The sequence below is a fragment of the Acomys russatus genome, chromosome 4 (genome assembly GCF_903995435.1).
Source record: "Acomys russatus chromosome 4, mAcoRus1.1, whole genome shotgun sequence".
NCBI classification, from domain to species: domain Eukaryota; kingdom Metazoa; phylum Chordata; class Mammalia; order Rodentia; family Muridae; genus Acomys; species Acomys russatus.
In genome coordinates this window covers 40,875,839-40,895,076 of record NC_067140.1, presented here as the reverse complement: position 1 = coordinate 40,895,076, position 19,238 = coordinate 40,875,839, and the positions used below count along the sequence as shown (strand labels likewise).

The window sequence follows — 19,238 nt, the reverse complement described above, 5'->3', positions numbered from 1 at the left end:
TGAAAATGTTTTTTTTCTACATGACCCAGGACAATTCCTCTTACTGTCAGAGAGGCTGAGGGCCCTCCCCAAAGTCACTCAGAAATAGGGGTGTAGAACCAGTGTCTCTCACTGCTCCACTTCTCACTACCTATACTGGTTAGCCTAACTGTGCTCTTCCAAGGGTGTCATAAGACCTCAACAGGACTCAGATAACCACAGTTGTCTTACACACACACACACACACACACACACACACACACACACACACACACACACACACACAGAGAGAGAGAGAGAGAGAGAGAGAGAGAGAGAGAGAGAGAGAGAGAGAGAGAGAGAGAGAGAGAGAGAGAGAATATGAATAAGTTTCTTTTTTTTTTTTATGAATAAGCTTCTTAAGGTCTTGATTTTTGAGAGGTCCCTGCAGCCTGGAAAAAGGTCTGCCCCCATACATGTTTGATTTATTAGGAGGAGGGTCCTGTAAGTAGTGTCTTAACATGGAACAGGAAACACCTCTAATTTCCAGCTCAAAGCAGGCTCTGTTCTTTGAGGCAGGAAGGGGCCTTGGAACAAGAGTCGGGTTGGCAGATGAGCACTTGCCTGCATCGATAGGCCATGGAGTCCAAACCCTGGGCAGGAGAAAGTCTTGTGTTTCTGTCCCCAACCTGATGTGTTGAGGTCTGAATCCCTTTGAATCTCCCAGAGGAAGAATTGGAAACAAGAACAGGATATGCCTAGTGGCTAAGGCTATGAGTTCAGGCCTCAGCTTCACCCTGGAAAGGCTGGGGCAGGGTTTTACTTGCTTCTGTATAGGGACATGGTAATTCATGGGCTGGGAGGGTAGGGACAGGGGCATCAGCTTTAGCTTTTCCCCATAAGGATATTCCTCCACCTCTAAGCAATGCCTCACCCACCCTGAGAGCACCTTGAAGCTTAAGAAAGGAGAAACCAAGGAGCCTGACAGGGAGTTGTTACTGTGTTTTCTGCCCTCACATCTCAACTCCTTCAACTTTGCCCCACTTTCATCAGGAGGCTTGGTAGAGCATCGCTGCACCTCTGCATCCTATCCTACCATCTGGGCAGCCAGGGCAGAAACATTGCAAAGGTTGCCAGATTGTTCCACCAAGAGACGATTCCACAGACAAGAGACTTATGTGGGAGGGTTGGGGTTGGCTCTGGAGTGCCAGCCTGAGGCCCTCTTCCTGGTTTTCCTAAGACTTCCAGAGCTGCTGTGGCCCCAAACCAAGCTGAACGCCCATGCAGAATAAAGCCAACATTGTCCTACTTAAGTCAGATTCCACCTCGGCACAAAGGAGGCGATTCTAGTTCGCCTCACATCTTGGACTAATTACTTTCCTAGAATTGCCTGGTAAACCAGAATGGTTTGGCTCAGCTTGGAGTGAGAGCTAAGCACGTTTCTTTCCCTGGACCCCCAGGCCTGTGTGTCCCCCAACCCCTCTCCCCCGCCATGGACGATCTTAGTAGAATCCCTGTTTGGAATCAGGTGACTTCTGTTGAAGGTGGGGTTTTGGCTTTCTGGGGGTGGGGATGCTATAGTTTCTTATTAAAACTCATCTGGTACAGATTAGAAGCAATAGAAGATGTTTGGCAGATATGCGGCACATGATGAGGATTTCTAGGTTTTTGCTGTTTTGTTAATGTTTGGGATTGAACTCAGGTCCTTGAAGAAGCATGCGCTCTGCCACTGAGTTACATCCTCTAGGCCTCTAGGGTACTGTGCTTTTTGTTCGTCTCTTGGGATGAGGTCTTGTTATGTAACCCTAGCGGGCCCAGATCTCACTTTGTAGATCAGATGATCAGGCTGCCTCATACTCGATCCCTCTGCCGCTCAAGTCCTGGGATTACGGGTGTGTACAACCTGTCTGGCCTTCCCCAACTTAGCTGTATTTTTGTCAAAGCTGGCCTTGAACTCAGGGCTCAAGTGACTCCTGTGCAGCAGTTTCTAGAAGAGATGGGATTGGAGTTGGCTGCTTTGCCAGACTGAATGCAAACATGGGTATGGATTTCAAACATGGCCTAGTCACGATGAGCTATGCTTTTCTTCTGGCCTCTTGCTAGTGATTGCTCTGGAGGTCTCAGTGGAGTCTGTCAGCAGTGGAATGTGCAGTCAACTATGTGACAATTGGGACATGAGGATGAAAAGAAAATCACTAACAAATAATGTTTACAGAAGTTTTTTTAAAGTCCCTTACATCTATTGAGTAACCCTCACAGCTACTTTATGAAGCAGGTACTATTACTATTAGTGTGTACTCTTACACATGGGCAAACCAAGGACCCTGTGTCATTCACGTAGCAATGGCAGAGCTGGGGTGTGAACCAGGAAGTGCACACCCATCCAAGGTCCTTCTCAGAATATATTTCACGGCCACTCAGATTTGTCCTTCAGTCCTATTTAGTGTTTTTGTTTTATTTTAATTTTATAAATTACTCGTGTGTGTGTGTGTGTGTGTGTGTGTGTGTGTGTGTGTGAGAGAGAGAGAGAGAGAGAGAGAGAGAGAGAGAGAGAGAGAGAGAGAGAGAGAGAGAGAGAGAGACTGACGACTGACTAGAGTTTATGGGAATCAGTTCTTTCTTTCTATCATACTGATACCAGGGACTTAGCTCGGGTTATCAGGCTTGAGTGCAAGGCCTCTACCTGCCAAGCTATCTCACTGCCCACCTTCACTGCTTTAACAAGGCCTTGCTATGCAGTCTAGGCTAACCTGGAGCTCACATGTAGGCTAAGTAGGCCTTCAACACAGCACCTGCCTCTATGCCCCTAGTTATTGGTATATGCCACCCTGTCTTAGGATGCCTTAAATCACCATGACTTAGGATGATTTAACTAAGGATATTTTAAACTTTTGGCTAAGGCAAACACGCACCCATCCAATTATCATGCTTTTTACTTTGAGATCAGCATTAAATGAACATTTATTACATACTTTCTAAGTTTAAGATCCACTTTTGGGAGGTCTAGGCATGGTAGCACACACACCTGTAATTCCAGCACTTGGGAGGCAGCGGTAAGAGAAGCATGACTTGATGGCCATCCTGGGTTACAGCGTGAGTTCAACACCAGTCTGGGCTATGTAGCAACACCAGACTGAACCTCAAGAACACAAAACAAACCCAAAAATGAAATAGTGCCCAGATCAATGCATTTTGACTTGAGATGTGACCCATCTCACAATGACAGACATCTGTAATATGTCTCCCAATCTGAACCACTTTTGAGAGAGAAGGGGAGTGCTGTTACCAACATAGGGATGACCAGGCATAAAGTGGTACTTCATCCTCAGTGTGAGGGCACTTGACTAGAGAATTTTTGTCTACAGAGGTCCCCCTGCCTGGCCTATGGTCCCTGTTTTCCAAGGATGATTCCTCCCACCCACTACTAGCTTGGCACATCTCCAGACTCGCCGTCAGCAACACGCCCTATGACATACAGTACTTGCCAGGTCTGTATTCTTTTATTTGTGTGGGACTTTGAGGGCTTTTCCCTCAAGTGCAACTTTTCTAAAGGCTCACTGTTATCTCCTGCTGCCTTTCAGCACAGAAACTCCATTAGGGACCATCTACTGAGTTTATAACAAAGGGCCTATTTCTTATTCCACCCTTGGCTCACATCCTCTGGGGTCCATTCAATCCTGAGCTGCTCCTGAAAGGAAAGAGGAACTGCCTTGTCTTTTGCTCCTGAAGGCTTCAGGTAACTCGAATATTAACACATTGTTTTTGGATAAGAAACAATGTCCAATCCCAGCACTTGGGAGGCAGAGGCAGGCAGATTGCTGTGAGTTCCAGGCCAGCCTGATCTACAAAGCGAGTTCAGGACAGTCAAGGCTACACAGAGAAACCCTGTCTCGAAAAACCAAAAAACCAAAAAAAAAAAAAAAAAGGCCATATCCCATGAGAACTTCCTAACCAGTAATTACTTCCTGGAACCTGACAGACAGGCTGAGATGGCTCTCAGAAAGTAGCCGGACAACTGGGATAAGACAGGGAAAGGGAGAGGGAGATGTGGTGGTGAGGTGGTTGTGTTGACATGCGTGCAGCCTTGAGCCATGTTGGAAAGAGCACAGCTACCTATCCTTGGCAGTTGGCCTTGACTCCCAGTAGTATCTTAGGTGGGTGAGGAGGTCTAGGTGGCACTGGAGACTGCATGCAGGCCACCACCATACCCTTTTCCACGCAGTAGGGAGGGCCTTAAGCCTTCAGTTGAGGCTGTCAGACCCATTCTCAGGGTAGCACTTCTCAGCATTGCTGCATGAGGGTGGTGACTGATCCAGCAGGCCAGGGTATCATTGCTACCCACACACTGGGTTGTAGCAGTGTGACAGGCAGCCTCTGTGCTGTGGCTCTCTTAGATGATAGGTCACATCTCATTCACAGGGCCCAATTTCTGCCATATGCCAGAGACACACTTTCTCTTCCACACTTGCATGAGATAACCAAGGACCACATATTCTCTCATCACCTAAAAGCTAGGTAGGCAAGGAATTCTGACCCATGTAAGCACCCTTCTCTTGTGGGTACTTGCCATAGCTCATTGGCCTCTGCCAGCGAGGCAGCCTCGTTGGGATCCCAGGGCCCAGCTGTCCCAAAGACAGCGTCATTTATCCCATAGACATCTACCTGCTGGGCAGGGGAACATGGTGGGGCCTTTAGGCTAGGCCCTTGAAGTGGGCACTTCTATTCGAATGTAGCTGAGTTTCCCTACCACCTGCAGTCTAGGGAAGGAAGAGGACACACTTGAGTGCCACCTATAGAGCTTCTAGAACCTTTGGGGAGACAAGGTGTATTGAAGGTATGTGGACAGAGATAAACATGTGTAGGGAGGAATTCCTGATAGGTAACTAGTGACCCTATGGATGAGGATGGGGTCTTGTGAATGGTAGGGAGTATGTGTTCCAACACATCCAGAGAATGAGGAAGAATAGGCAAGCTCCTAGGGTGGGTCTAACCCTGCTTTCTACACCTACAGCTTAACCACAGCCCTGTGAATACTCTGGCACCGGCTTCTGAACTGCATACTATATTACTAAGATCTGAGCCCAAGGCCATTTTCAAATTACCTCTGACCCTTCAGGGCTTGCTAGGGATGATTGTCATCAGTTCATGTTTTCCCAGTGTGGAAGGCAAGGCACATGACTCAGGTCACATAGCAGGCAACCATAACTAGACTGGCCTTCAGAAAACATGACAAGTGTACTGGGGTCTTTCATGATGCCCAGCTGCCATCCAAGGCACACTGAACCTGCTGGCTGCCAGAGAAGTAGGAAATGTAAAGGCTCACTGCTGTGGGTCATGGACCCATGCTGCCAGACTCCAGCTTTGTACTCACAGCTTCAACAGGCTCTGAACTGGAGGCTGGACAACAGAGTCTCCAACGAGGCGTCCCAGGCTCAAGAAGGATTAAAAGCCCTATTCCAAAACTGCAGATAGTAAACAGGGGAAAGGGAGGGGCCAGGGCAAGCCACAGCCAGCTGAGAGGCTGCAGGTCCGGGGTGTGTGGGAAGAAATAAGTCTAAGGAGATGCCTGGCAGGCAGGTGAGGGCAGGCCAGAAACCAGCCTGGTCTGGCTCTTGATCTGCCAAAGTTCCTAGCTTACTCTCATCCTCAGGGTCTGAACCATCTCCAGCCTGGTCTCGGAAGCACCTCAAGAAAGCAGGATCAGTTCCCTTGAGAGCTGGAATTTCCCCATACGGAGGTACTCTCAGAAACCCGGCCATACTGTAGACAAAAGGGATTGTTACTGCCCATGTTATTAAAAAAAAAAAAAAAGAAAGAAAACTCCAAATGAATGAAGCCCTGGGCCGGGCAGTTTCCAGTCTTCCTTTTTGTGAAGACTGGCAGTTCCAACAATGGGACAGGAAATCCCAGGCAACGGGCAGCCTGCAGGGGCACTTGTCAGAGGCCTGGCCAGGATCCTGTTCTGTCTCTATACTCTATTATCTGGCACTGCCACTTTCTTTGTCTGCCTCAAAACCCTGGCTCATTCCTTCTCGGATGTTGGCAGATGCCTACATTCAGGCTGGCCACCCAGAGCTTGAAACCTCAAGTCTGATGGGAAGCAGTTGAGAGGCAGTCACCCATGTCACAGTGGGGGTGGGGCAGGGGGGTGATGGAAAGGCCTGAGTCTTGCCCTCTCAGTCCTTGAAGAAAGAGATTTACCACTGTGTGCAGTGAGGAGTCACTGGTTTATCATGATCAGAATTCTTGGCCTGAGCTCTTCCTAGCTGAGACCTTGGCATGTCTGTGTCCTCCCCAGGACCTCAGTCTGTTTATCTGTAAGTGGGAACAAGAAGAGCTTCCTCCAAAAGCTATAGGCAAGGGACTATTAGGGAACTGCGTAAAGTGCTTCAGAGACTGTCAGGTTTGGTCTTGCTGTTGAGGATCTGCACAAAGTCCCTTAATGTTCTCTAGGAATGATGCATCGTGGGCTGCCATTAGAACTCACTGCTGACTTACTACCCCTGTGGAGTGTGTATAAGAAAAGGCATGGGAAAAGTGGACTAACAGATTCTGCTGAGCTAAATTCTTACTTGTCACACAAACAACAAAATCAAGTCAGATAATATTGCTTCTAGGTATGCACTGGCAGCAGGTCACACACTGGTACCATGGTACCTTAGCAAACAGGAGGATTGGAACACAATACACCATGAATGTTGGAAAGAGATTGATAGAAAATTTAGGTGGTAGAGTACTTTGGATAGCAGTCTACAATTCATCTAAACTCTAAAACTTTAGTTCCAAACAATTCTCACCTAAGTCATTTGGGACGTCTGGTCTACCTCATCCTCTTTTTTTTTTTTTTACCCCCCTCGTGAGGTTCCTCACCTACTATTGCTGTTGAGTTACAAGAAAGTAGATAAGGACTGAAGAGGGGAGTATAAAAGCAATAGAGAAAACATACACTTTGAGTAGACATGATTTTTAAGCTCATCAATGTTTTGAGATTACCTGTGAATTAAATATGACTTAGCTATTTTAGTCCTTCCATAAGTTTATGATAATAACATTTGTACAGGCATTAATAACTACCACATATGGGGAGCTTATTCTGTAGCAAGCTCTCTGTATTTGATCCCCACAAACTCAGTTGGAAATAGGTCAAGTCATTTCCATTTCAAGTAAGGGAATGGAAATTTGGGGAATTAAATCACTTGCTTGCAGTCACAGAGCTGGTAAATGGTAAAGCAGGATCCCCTTTGTTCTAACCTCGCAGACCTCAACCATTAGGTGCTATTGACAATTTTGCTAGCTGAAGACAATATTTAACTGCTGACTGTTTCAGGGGCTGTTCTATGTGCTAAGAACACCTCAGAGACAAAGAAGACTCATAATTCTTACATTCTCAAGGGGTGAGAAAGAGCTAGACAAGTAGATTAACACCTAAACAAGGTCATTTGAAATACAAAAAAAAAAAAAAAAAAAAAAGGGAAAGGTGGAGAGACAGCTCTCTGTGTACTCTGAAAACTACATACCAGTCCTTTTGGAGGTTACTGGAAATGCCAAGTGGGGAACATAGAAGCAATACTTAATTCACTGAATAGCTATTATTTCATTTACTTCCATTTTGGGTAAACAGATGGAGATTTAATGCACAAAAAGCGGGGAAGAGACAGGGAGAAAAGAGCTTAACATTGCAAATCTTCTTGAAGTGGTATTTAAGGGAATCACAAGTCAGTAGCATGAAGCTACCATCGCCATCATCTCTATTATTTGGTAAGAAAACACTTTCGCAAGCTGAGCAAAAGATTAACGAGCCACTTAGTCTCAACACTCTGAACGCCAATCGGTGGGTGCCTCAATTTATTTAGAGTGCTTGTCTGAGCATCACCCTTCTGCACCTGGAACAAAACAAAGGAAATAGATGTCTGTCCTCGCTGTGAGGCTCATTTGTGTAAGGGTCATGTCCCCAGAACTTGGGGAGTTGCTTAAAGAGGCAAGCCTGCAGTTCCATTTTACCAAGAGGAAACTATCTCACAGTACCAGAGGAATAAAGGCTGAACTGGACCCGCAGAACACACCTATGAGGATGCATTCTCCAATGGCAGACCACTGACCCACACTGAAATATTTGCTAAACAGCAAATGGTAATGACTGGTGGGGATGGGGGAGTGGGGAGGTGGTCCTACCAAAGTGTGGATCATTTCTGTCATGATATACACATCCGGAAATACCAGAAGCCCTGTGTTTTTGTTGCTCAAGCCTGTCTGCATTTTCTGTGTTGTCATTTGAGGCCTAGATAAAGCCCCAGGTCTGATGTGCCACCATCTTTCAACAATTCTAGCCTTCTCAGAGATTCTCCTGAATGTTGTAATGAAGACATCAGACACACATGTCAGGCACTGTTCTAGGTGTTAATATATCTGATCTTATATTAATTGATCTATGTTAATATATTGATCTTACATTAAATATTTATATATAAATCGTGGAGCAACCTGAGGTTGCCACTATTGTTCCTATTCTAAGCCGCAATGAAACACAAAGCTGAAATGATGGACATGACGTCATCTGGCTTGGGGATTTGAATCTAGGCAGGCTCTGAGCTAGAGGGCCAACCTAACACACTGCCATGAGACTGAGCATCCTCTTACACTGTTTGATGACTGAAAGTTCTGAAATGCAGCAAGGTTGAACTCAAAGAGTGTATCTCTGAACCCAAGTTTATACTTTTTATTTTTTTAATTAAAAAAAATTTTTTTTTAGACAGGGTTTCTCTGTGTAGCTTTGGCTGTCCTGGGCTTGCTTTGTAGACTAGGCTTGAACTCACATTGATCCACTTGCCTCCACCTCCCCCAAGTTTATTCTTTAGGTAAGGCTACACCAGCTGAATGAAGACTCAATGACACCAGATTCCATCCCAGTTCAGCCACTGGTTTGGAGTCTGAGATCTTGGCAGGCTCCAGTCTTCTGGAGAAGATCTCTCTCTACAGACAGGCACTGTATAGAACTGGGTGAGGGAAGTAAGGAACTACAGCTAGGGCCCAAGGCTTGAGCAAATAGACTAGAAGCTATACACTATAATTGCTGCTCTTTTCTTCCTGGCTTTACTTTTTCAGAGTCCTGGGCTCTCACACACAGGCCTGGTCACCTTAACCTGATCTGATCCCTCTGAACCTTTAGCTCTGTCTCTCCTTCCATTCTTGATGGTTGATGACATCTTCCTGCAATCTGCTGGCAAGAGAACAGGTCTCTTGCCTCTCCTGCACATCTCCACGGTCCTCCTTCCCCTCATTCCTCAGGACAGTTACAGTCTGGGCTGTCACTCCAGCTGGCCAACCCTCTGCCTCCAGGCACTACCATCATCAAAGACCACATTGGGCAGATGGTTGCCCATCCTCCTCCAGGCCTCAGGGGAGGGAGAAGCAGACTCCTGGACCCTTGACAGGAGCTTCTTTCACTTCCTAGGCTTAATCTAGTAGTGACACACCCCACAGGGCAGCAGCTGTGACTAATCCTGTGTTTTAGGCCCAGCCTGGGTCTAGCTGGTGCTGTGACACAGAACTGCCAAAAAGCAAGGCATCCTGGGAGAGCACAGGGAAGCAAAACTCTCAAGAGTAACAACTGGGGTCCTGGTAGAGGAGAGGCAGGTGAGGGTAGAGGGGCTTGGAGGAGGTAGACCTAAAAGCTGGGGCCCACTCATGATGTCTGAGAGCTTTAGGACCAGGGAGAAGAGCTATATGTAGGAACTGTGAAAAGCCAAGGGCCTTCTGATAGGTATGGTCAAAGAAACAGAAACAGCTAGAAATGTTCTTTAAAGGGAAGATCAGGATGCATCTCACTTTATTCCCACCCCGTCTCAATGTAGAGTTATTTCTCCATCAGGCAGGAGATGTAGACAGACCTGAGGTCTCTGCCCCAGAGTATGTACACTATTCCTGGATGCTGCCTGAGTTGCAGCAATAGAATACCTTCCCACTCCTTTCAATGGTGCCCTGCCCTGCCTGCCACCCTGACTGCCTACTTTTTGGGGGGACTCCCTTCCCAAGCATAGAGTACACAAGGTCTAGGGGAAGGTTGCCTTCCAGAGAGCTACAGAGGCCCCAGGGAACAGTACAGGCTTAGCAGGGAATGTCACAATGTGCTCTACACCAAAGGGCTGCCAGCATGTTGCTGCTCTGTATCTGAAGGGCTGTGGTCACTCAAGGCTCCTCACTAGAAGGAATCATGGTATATTTACCATAACAAGAACAGAGAAGACTTGAATAGCCACCAAAATGAGTCCACTAGGTATGAGGTACTGAATGAAGTCACTTAATCCCAAAGAGACCCAGACAGCCATCAGCCTCCGACGGAAGGCCTTCAGGCCAGACATTCACTGCCACACCTGGACTCACAGGCTATGTTTGGGTTGAGTGCTTCTGAGACAAGAGGAAGGATCTCACAGGAAGAACAGGTAGAGTCAAGGGATCGCTCTGAGCTCATAAAAGCAAAACTCTAGGACACTAGCAAATTCCAGTTACCACAGGAAGGCAAATTTCCCTCAGCGCTTTGGTGGGGATGTTGGGGTAGCAGAGCCTCAAAGGCCTCTGGCCACACCCCAGCTCTCCACAGCCTCTAGGGTCTGTCCTGTCCAAGGAAGTCCATGGCCCAGCAGGACCTGTCTCTGCAGAAGGCAACAAAGGGCTGCTTACCTGGGGCCTTTGGGACATCTGCTTGTCTATATTAAGATTTGAAAATTCTGGCTTTCACTGTCCCCCTGGTGGTGGTTCTAATTTCCTCCCAATCTTATACTTGTTTGAAATGATTCATGGAAAAATACCTTTGTGACCAGCCGACTTGGGCTGCAGAGTGTGGTTTCCAGATAATCGGCATCTAAACACATACACATGTGTGCATTACTGTGCAAACTTGGTGGCTACCACCACATGCAGATAGTGGACCCCTGCCATAGAGAAGCTTGATGCTGCCTGTTAGGAGCATGGGGGAGGGGCACTGTACACCCCTAGAGGCAAAGCCAGACACCACTGCCATAAAAAAAAAGATGCTGGATTTGGGGTGGGGATCACTGCCCTGAGGGCTGAGCAGTCCAGCCCAGGGCAACAGGCTCTGCTCCTTGAGCGTGTTCTCCAAGCTGGCTTTGCTGGGGGGCCTCTCGGGGACCCTTACCAAACAGCAAGGAAGTCTCCTCCTCTTCTCTCTCTAATGTGGTCTCCCTAGCCCTTGTTCCTTCTCAGCCAACTTTTGCAACCACAACACTTTCTCCACAAAGCAGAAACAGCTGGGTGCAGGGCCTGCGATCTGGCTCCGCCTCCCACTGTATGGGAGTGACTTTCAGAATGCCTTGGGTTCCAGCTGCAGCCTTGTGTTGGGTCAGACCCAGATGGGCCTCCTCAGCCTTCCAGGGAGAAAAAGCGATGCTGACATCATAGTGATATCAGTAATAGTAACAATGATGGTAGCATTTACTGCCATCATTACTCCTGTGTGTGTTCTATGTTTCTTCCAGTCTTGACTAGTTATGGAGTCTTTCTGTATTCATGTATAAAACGAGCACCTCCTTCCTGCTAGGATGTGAAAGATAGGAACACACACCCATAAAGTGCTCAGCTTTGTGTCTGATACATAGTAAACACTCACTGAGCGCTGGCTGCCTTCCTGGAATCCTCACAGGCTTCTCTACCACTCCTGTATTTACAGCTGAGGAAATGAAGAGCCATGAGGTTCAGAACCCTGCACAAAGGTCTCGAGGGTCACGGATGTCAGTGTTATTTGTACCAGGCCATCTGGTGCACGGCACTGCATGCTTTGCCCCAAACATTGCTGCATGTCCACAGGGGTGCCAATGCATCCTAGGAGCTGTTGGTAACCAACCAGAGCACAGAATTCTACCTTAGTGTGTACATGGCATGACCGCAGAGGCCCTGGAGAAGGGGGCTTCGCTGTAGAGCAGGCTGGTGACGCCTGAAGACGGTCGAGGCAGCTGGGGAAGGCCACCTTCCTCTGGTGGGTGAAGCCCTTCAGGCTCTTTTCATGTTCTGGGCCCTCTTGGGTAGCAATTAAGTACAAACAGGGTTTCCAAAACCAAGTGAGGCCGTTTCCCATGTAGGAGAACACAATTTCAAGTCCACAGGGAAGGTACCTGCAGCACCTATGGTTATTTGGGAGATATAATATGTCCTAAAATATATATTTCAAATATATAAAATACAGAAATGTTATACACGCTTGTATAAAATATTTATACACATTTATTCATGTGTAATTATATCGTATTAATGTATATATTAAAATATTTATGAGCTGGGCGTGGTGGCACATGCCTTTAATTCCAGCACTCAGGAGGCAGAGGCAGGCGGATCGCTGTGAGTCCAGGACAGCCAAGGCTACACAGAGAAACCTTGTCTCAAAAAAAAAAAAAATTATGTATATATAATATGTCTAAAATAGGAAATATTTATGTATTTTATACATAATTTTTTTTTTTTTGTGGGGATAGGTCTCTCTATAGAGCCATGGCTGTCTTAGAACTCACTATGTAGAGCAGGCTGGCCTTGAACTCAGAGATCCACCTGTCTTTGCCCTCCAAGTGCTAGGATTAAAGACATGTACCACCATACCCAGATATTGGGGGTATATTTTTAAGAAGATGTATTTATTAAAATTTTTAGGCTTTTAAAAATTCTTTTAGTTGGGACTCTAGGTGAGAGAGGTAAGGAAGAATGGGGAAATAGAAGGATCCAGAGGGCTCTAGAAACCTACAAGAAGACCATTAAGGCTGACGGATCTGGACCCAGGCAGGTCAGTTCAAACTACTGTACCAACCAAGGACAATGCATGCACTAAACCCTAGAACCCCTAGCCAGATCTAGCTAATGGACATCACATTCTCCACAGTTGTGTGGAGAACAGGGATTGACTTGGACATGAACTCTGGTGCCCCCTATTTGGCCACTTCCCCTTGGTGGGAAGGTCTGGTGACACTCAGAGGAAGAGTAAGCAGGCTACCAGGAAGAGATCTGATAGGCTGTGATCATATGGTGGGGGGATGAGGTCTGCTTCTGTCTGTCACAGACCTAGAGGAGGGGAATAGGATGAAAGAGGGAGGGAGGGGGGAATGGGAAGATACAAGTGAGGGGATAACAACTGAGATGTAATCTGAATACATTACTTAAATAAAAAAAATATTTTAGGTGTATGCGTGTTTTGCCTTCATGTATGAGTATGCGCCACATGCATGCCTGGTGCTGGCAGGTCAGAAGAGGCCATAAGATCCCTGAGACTGGAGTTATAGATGCTTATGGATGACTGTGGTTGTTATGTGGGTGGGAATCAAACCAAGATCCTCTAGAAGAGCAGTGCTTTTCACTAGTGCTCTTAACCACGACACCATCTTTCCAGTTCTGGTGTATTATTTTTAAAACGTCCTTCAGGTACAAAGCTTTACAAAGGTCGGCTTCTGAGACTTAAAACTGGGGTCCTGTCCTCAAGTTTCCACGGCCACTCAGGCATCCCCTACTCATGCCCCTCAGTAAATCACCCTTGGGAAGTTCACAACGTGCACATATCTTCAGCTTAGAAAGGGCTGGGGCCCGGAAGACAACAAAAACCTGCCACGGCTCAAATTTTCTCATTTAAAAACAAGCAGATGGGGCCAGACATGCCCAAGATCCCTTATAACAGTAGCACGGTCATCCAAACAGGTGACAGCTACCACTGATAGAGGGCCAGCTACTATTGTCCTTATGACTTTTTCTCAGTGCTTGCTCACTCGGCCCCACTGCCGCCTTTCCAGATCTGCAAGGATGTCACATATTGTAGAGGAAACTGAGTTTCAAAGAACTGAGTTAATGCATGTTCCATTGACCAACTCCACACTGAGGCTAAAGCCCATACCCCAGCCTCAGTGGCCCCACAATACATCTGTCCTGGGTAAAGAAATCCCACCTCACACATGGGCCTTCATCTGTTTGAACACCCAGGCCACCCTTCAGACCTACTGGCCAGCGCCAGGCTCCTTGCCCTATTCGTCAGAAGATCAACGTGTGTCTGTGAGCACCCGGTGCCCACGCAACGAGGACACCTACCGTTCATTGTTCAGGGTCATTCTTGGGGGATCCAGGTTGGGGTTCTCCATGGACTCCATCTGTGGACACCTCAGGAAGTAGTAGAGTGTATGGAGAGCGTCAGGGGACCACGTGATGGGCTGCGGTGGCTGGCGAGCCTGGCGAGCGGGGCTGGTGCCTGGGCACAGCGGGTGACGCCCCTGCATGTGGTGCATGGCTCGAGAGACCAGATCGCCTGGAGAGGGGAAGGAGGAAAAGGATGGAGTTTGAGTGCCCAGCCCACATTCTCCTAGGGTGGCAGCTCCCTTCACTTAGTATAATTACTGTTTACCCCAGAGTCAACAGGCTGAGGAGGAGACTGTCACCTAAATGCACAATAGCAATTTGGTTTCCCTTTCATTTCCAGTCTTGCCTCAACAGCTGAATTACAAACACTTGGCAGGGCCGTCTCCTCCAGAACTTATGCTAATGTGGTTTCCTTTTCAACATCTCCACTCTCTCCACCGCCCCAGGGGCCTCCCTCAGTTCTCTGACCATGGGAACCAGCCAAGTGCAGGCTCTGTGGAGAGTCTCTCCTACACTGTCATATGCAAAGCCCTGGGACTTTGAAAGATAATGCCTACCACCGTCTACTGGACACTCAACTATACACAGAGGACACATTTCATTAGAAATACAATTTAGCTGGGCAGATGGTGGCACATGCCTTTAATCCTAGCACTCGAGAGGCAGAGGCAGGCGGATCTCTGTGAGTTCGAGGCCAGCCTGGGATACAAAGCCAGTCCAGGACAGCCAAGGCTACACAGAGAAACCCTGTCTCAAAAAAAAAAAAAAAAAGAAAGAAAGAAAGAAAGAAAAAAATACAATTTAATCCTTACCATGCTAAGGGTCAAGTATATCCCCATGTTTAGATGGAGGCATTGAGACTTGCCTGCTGAGCATATCCTAACCCCATGTGTTCTGGTCACAGGGAAGGAAGTTGTGGTAGAGTATGTGGGCTGTCAACTAGTTGACTCCAAAGCCCATAACTTCACTGTGATATGCGCTGTACCCTGCCCTACTGGAATCCTCCGGGGTCAGAGGTCCCCATATCCTGTGTTGTGTTTCTGTCTTAGTCTTTTCAACATCTCAGCAGCCCCTGACAGGAAATGTCCCATCATTGTGTGAGACCACAATGCTGAGACAGGATGGTCTGAAACAGCCCCAAGCACCTGCAGGCACCTCTGTTCTGGGACATGTGGCGCCTTTGTGTCCTCCAGGCCTGAGAACTCTGGGGGTCTCTCCTGCGGGTCAGCCTCCCTGAACTCACAGTTGTTCCGCACAGATAGCCTTGTCCACTGGAAACCTTAGGGACTCAGCTAACTCTATGGAGTAGCAGCAACGGTCTGGTTCTAACTGCGTGTATGAAGTAACTAAATCAGCAGAGCCAATTCATTACTTTATTCAGTCAGCCTCCATCACTCAGCTTACGGGTATCTGGCTCTGCATCTCTTTGTGTTCCTAGAGCCCTGCAGAGTCTCCTCCACACAAGGTGTGCAGAAATGTCTTATGAGTAAGTGACGAAGCAGTCTCGTGCATGCATTACATTTTCAAGTACTACAACAGTTCAGGCTTGACTTAAGCATATTGACTGCCAAACTCTTCCAGTACAGCCACAGTGATGGTGAGTGGCCTCAAGCAGGGATCAATAACCAGGATTGGAACACCCCACTCAGAGAGAGTCCTTCAGGTACTATCCCCATCCAAGGTGGGCGCTGTTCTTCCCTCCTGACTCTTCTCAATCCCCAGACTACTGGGGGACTCTGGCCAATCCTAGGGCCAAAGGGACTGGTGACAATGGGGTCCTGATAATGATTCCTGTCCAGACACTCCTGATTGCATTAGTCCAGGACAGGATCTGACACTTTTAATAATTTGTAAAAATCTTTTTGGTGATTTTAATACTCAGGCTTAAAAATGTCACCAAGAAATCTGACCAGAGCCCAGACCCCAGAGTCCAATTCTTGTGATTTCAGATTAAAGGTCAGCTGTGTAGTCTAAATAATGATCGGAACCTCAGTTTCCTCATCTGTGATGTGGAGATGCTAGCACATACTCAATTTTGAGGAGTCAAAGGAATAACGTGAAACACTTAACCTCATTTATTAAGGTTGAACATAACTGCAGCATAATTGACGTTATGTTATCACCACTCCTCCATCCTTCCTGAGGCTCCTGAGGTCCTCACAGGACCACCATCTATACAGTCACATACTGCCACGTATTTTCCAAGAGAGGAGGAGTCTGATCCTGCAACACCAGATCCCAACCCTGCCCTGGGGCTCCTGGGCGGCAGAAACTGGCATCAAAAGCAGCAGGAGGCTATGCCTCCAGCAGCCAGTACCAGCTAAGTTGGTGGCAGAAAGCCGAAACCTGGTTCTCTTTTTTCTTGGTCTAAATGTCATAACAGTTGGCAAACCACAAGACTACAAGGAAGAAAAATCAAAGTGTCTGACATAGCATCAAAGAGATGTTGTGTTGAAATACCGTCCAAAAGCTGGACAGGGTGAAAGTCATTAGCATTAATTATTTTTATTGTTGTTTTATTGTTATTGGTGCAGCTCCCTGTGGCAGCACATTTCTAACGAGAATGCAGGCAAGAAACTGAAGGCAGCAAGGGCAGCTGCTTTTGGAGTTTGCTTTAGGGGGAAGCAGGACATAGGGGCTCAGAGGCTCAGAACCATGAACGTGGTGGAGAAGAGGTAGCTGGTCTCTTCAATCTAAACCCTTGCTAAGGGCAGCTTTTCTCCAAGAGGCAGATAGATGCTTGCAGACAGGACTTGTGTAAAAGCTTAGGCAGCTCCACAACCCATCTATCGCCAAAGCCATAGCTTGCCTTGAATTCTCTCCTAGGGCGATTTTTTTTTTAACCGCTGCCATTTTCTACTTTTTAAGCTTTATTATAGACAAAACAAAACACTAAAAAAAACCCACAGGCAAAAAAACTCATCTAATCTTTAGACCCACCTTGGAAGTGGGTATTTATTTCCGTTATAGAAAAAAGAGGAAATAAGCTACCAGGAGTTCAAGGATAGGTCATAGCTGCACACTGGCTTGGAATTTAGCCAGGACTGGACCTATGGCCTCACCTCCCTACCACGCTCTGGACGGCGGCACCCCACACCACATAGAGAGCAGCTGGTAGAGTACCTGCCTAGCGTGCATGAAACCTGGGGCTTGATCGCCAGCACAGAATAAACCATGGGCATGGTGCTGCATGCCTGTAATCTCAGAACTTAGGAGATGGAAGAAACAGGACCATAAGCTCAAGGTCATCTTCAGCCATACTAGAGAGTCTGAAGCCAGTCTGGGATACATGAGACCTTGTCTCAGGGAAGAAGAAGAAGGAGGAAGAGGAGGAAGAGGAGGAGGAGAAGGAGAAGGGGAAGAAGGGGAAGGGGAAGAAGAAGGGAAAGGGGAATGGGAAGGAGAAGGAGAAGGAGAAGGAGAAGAAACCACCCCCCCCCAAACAAAAACAAAAACCAAGGCCAACAATGACTTCCATAGCAAAATGAATTACAATTCCATAGTAATTTTGTGTTTACTTAAGAATAATTTGAAAAATTTAGGCTTTCATGTTACATATCTTATTTCATTTCTCTAGATTCCCTTTTTGAATGTATCTTTGCAAAGTTCTGATCTGTAATTGAGTGTGAGGATATGTGAGGATATCTGTGGTCCCTTGGCACAGACTGCTCATGAAGCCTTGAGCTGGCTGGGCTGTTGCGCAGGTGGAAGCTTGGTGCCTTTGGAATATCCCTGTATCACACTTGAGAATCGACTGATCCTAAGCTCAAGGAAACCTTGGTCTGATGCCCAGAACCACCCACCAGGCATGGGAAAACAAGCCCTCACCCCTTACTAGCCATGAAAGACTTGATTAGAGGTGTCACAGGTTTCATGCGGGTTGTTTCAGCCCTTATTATGAACCATCCAATAAAAACAGCGGGCGAGGGTCTGGAACGCAGCACCGTCTTCAAAATAAGCCTTCTAACATCTGGTCGCCCTTAAAGAGAAGTGCTTTGTTTTCTGCTCCTTCCTTCCCTTTGGAGGCCCATGGGTACAGAGAGACAGAGCAAGCCTAAGGACCAGAGCTTCCCATGCAGCTAGACCTGTTAAAAGAATGCAGCCTCCTAACCTACCAGGCAGGCTGGCCCTGGCTGGGCACAGAGAGTTAAAGCACAGAAAGCCTAGAGTGAACCCTAGGTCCACCGTGCCCAGTGCCAAGTATCACTAGCCTCATTAAGTTCTTTAGTCTCTGAAACAGAAATTCAAATATCTGCCTCCACCTCTGTCCCCTCCCCTGCAGAGTAGGTTAGCAAAACCTTTGGTTTCAGAGGGAGGGACCAGGCAGTGTGGCGTTTGACACACAGCCCGTTCTGCTGTCTCTCAGAAGATGCAACAGAGATGTCTTTTCTTACTGTCCTGAAGAGTGGCTAGGCCAGAAGAGAGACCCAGCCCAGGGAAGTTTCAGGAGCCAAACTGGATGGGACACAGCTCATGCCCTCTAATGTACATGTGGGTTCACACTTACACTCACACACACACTGAGCACCAGGAGCTGTTATCTGTGTTGGGGAAAGTCTGCGCACTGGGGAATAGCAGTGGGCAAAGGTGTGCAAGCCCCTGTCCTTGTGACATTTACACAAGGTGCTTGGGAAGGCCTGCCTAAGTGCCAGAGCCCAGTCACCGAGTTCTGTCTCCCTCTCTCCCCCGGGCCCCATACTTACTCAGCTCTGAGATGCTGCCCACACAAGTGGCCAGGAGAGACTGCTCCAGTGTCCGAAGTTCCAGCTGAGCATAGGCATCAGCTCGCTCATCATGGCCCAGGGACCCACCGTTGTAGGGACTGAAGTAGGCAGGGAGGGAGAGAACACCTGTTGGGGAACAGGATGGAGAGGTCACACCGATGGAGAGGAGCAGAGAGAAACTCTACTGTGTCCACTTTCTGCTCCTGACAGAACAGGATCATAGGACAAGCCCCCCCTGAGCCGTGGGAATGGGGGGTCTTTCCTCTGCCTAGTGCCAATTAGAGAAGTGGACTGCTTCTGCTGTGGTTTTATCCATACGTACACAGAATTTGAATTTGCCAAGGAGCTGGCCTATAGGATGCAGGGTCCTGTCAACATGCTTAATTGGACCAGAGTGCTCTTTCAGGGTTCTGGGGTGACTCATGCTCGGTCAGTTCTGGT

General features: G+C 47.5%; 1 protein-coding gene across 1 annotated transcript in view; it reads right to left on the bottom strand.

Annotated features, from left to right (window-relative positions):
* The window catches only part of Abtb2 (ankyrin repeat and BTB domain containing 2), a 157,921-nt gene that overhangs the window by 22,349 nt on the left and 116,334 nt on the right, over nucleotides 1-19,238 (bottom strand). The window contains exons 2-3 of the mRNA XM_051144256.1: nucleotides 18,777-18,923; nucleotides 14,029-14,242 (exon numbers count right to left, since the gene is read on the bottom strand). Of these exons, the coding sequence (XP_051000213.1) occupies nucleotides 14,029-14,242; nucleotides 18,777-18,923 (361 nt within the window). The remainder of the gene's footprint in view (nucleotides 1-14,028; nucleotides 14,243-18,776; nucleotides 18,924-19,238) is intronic.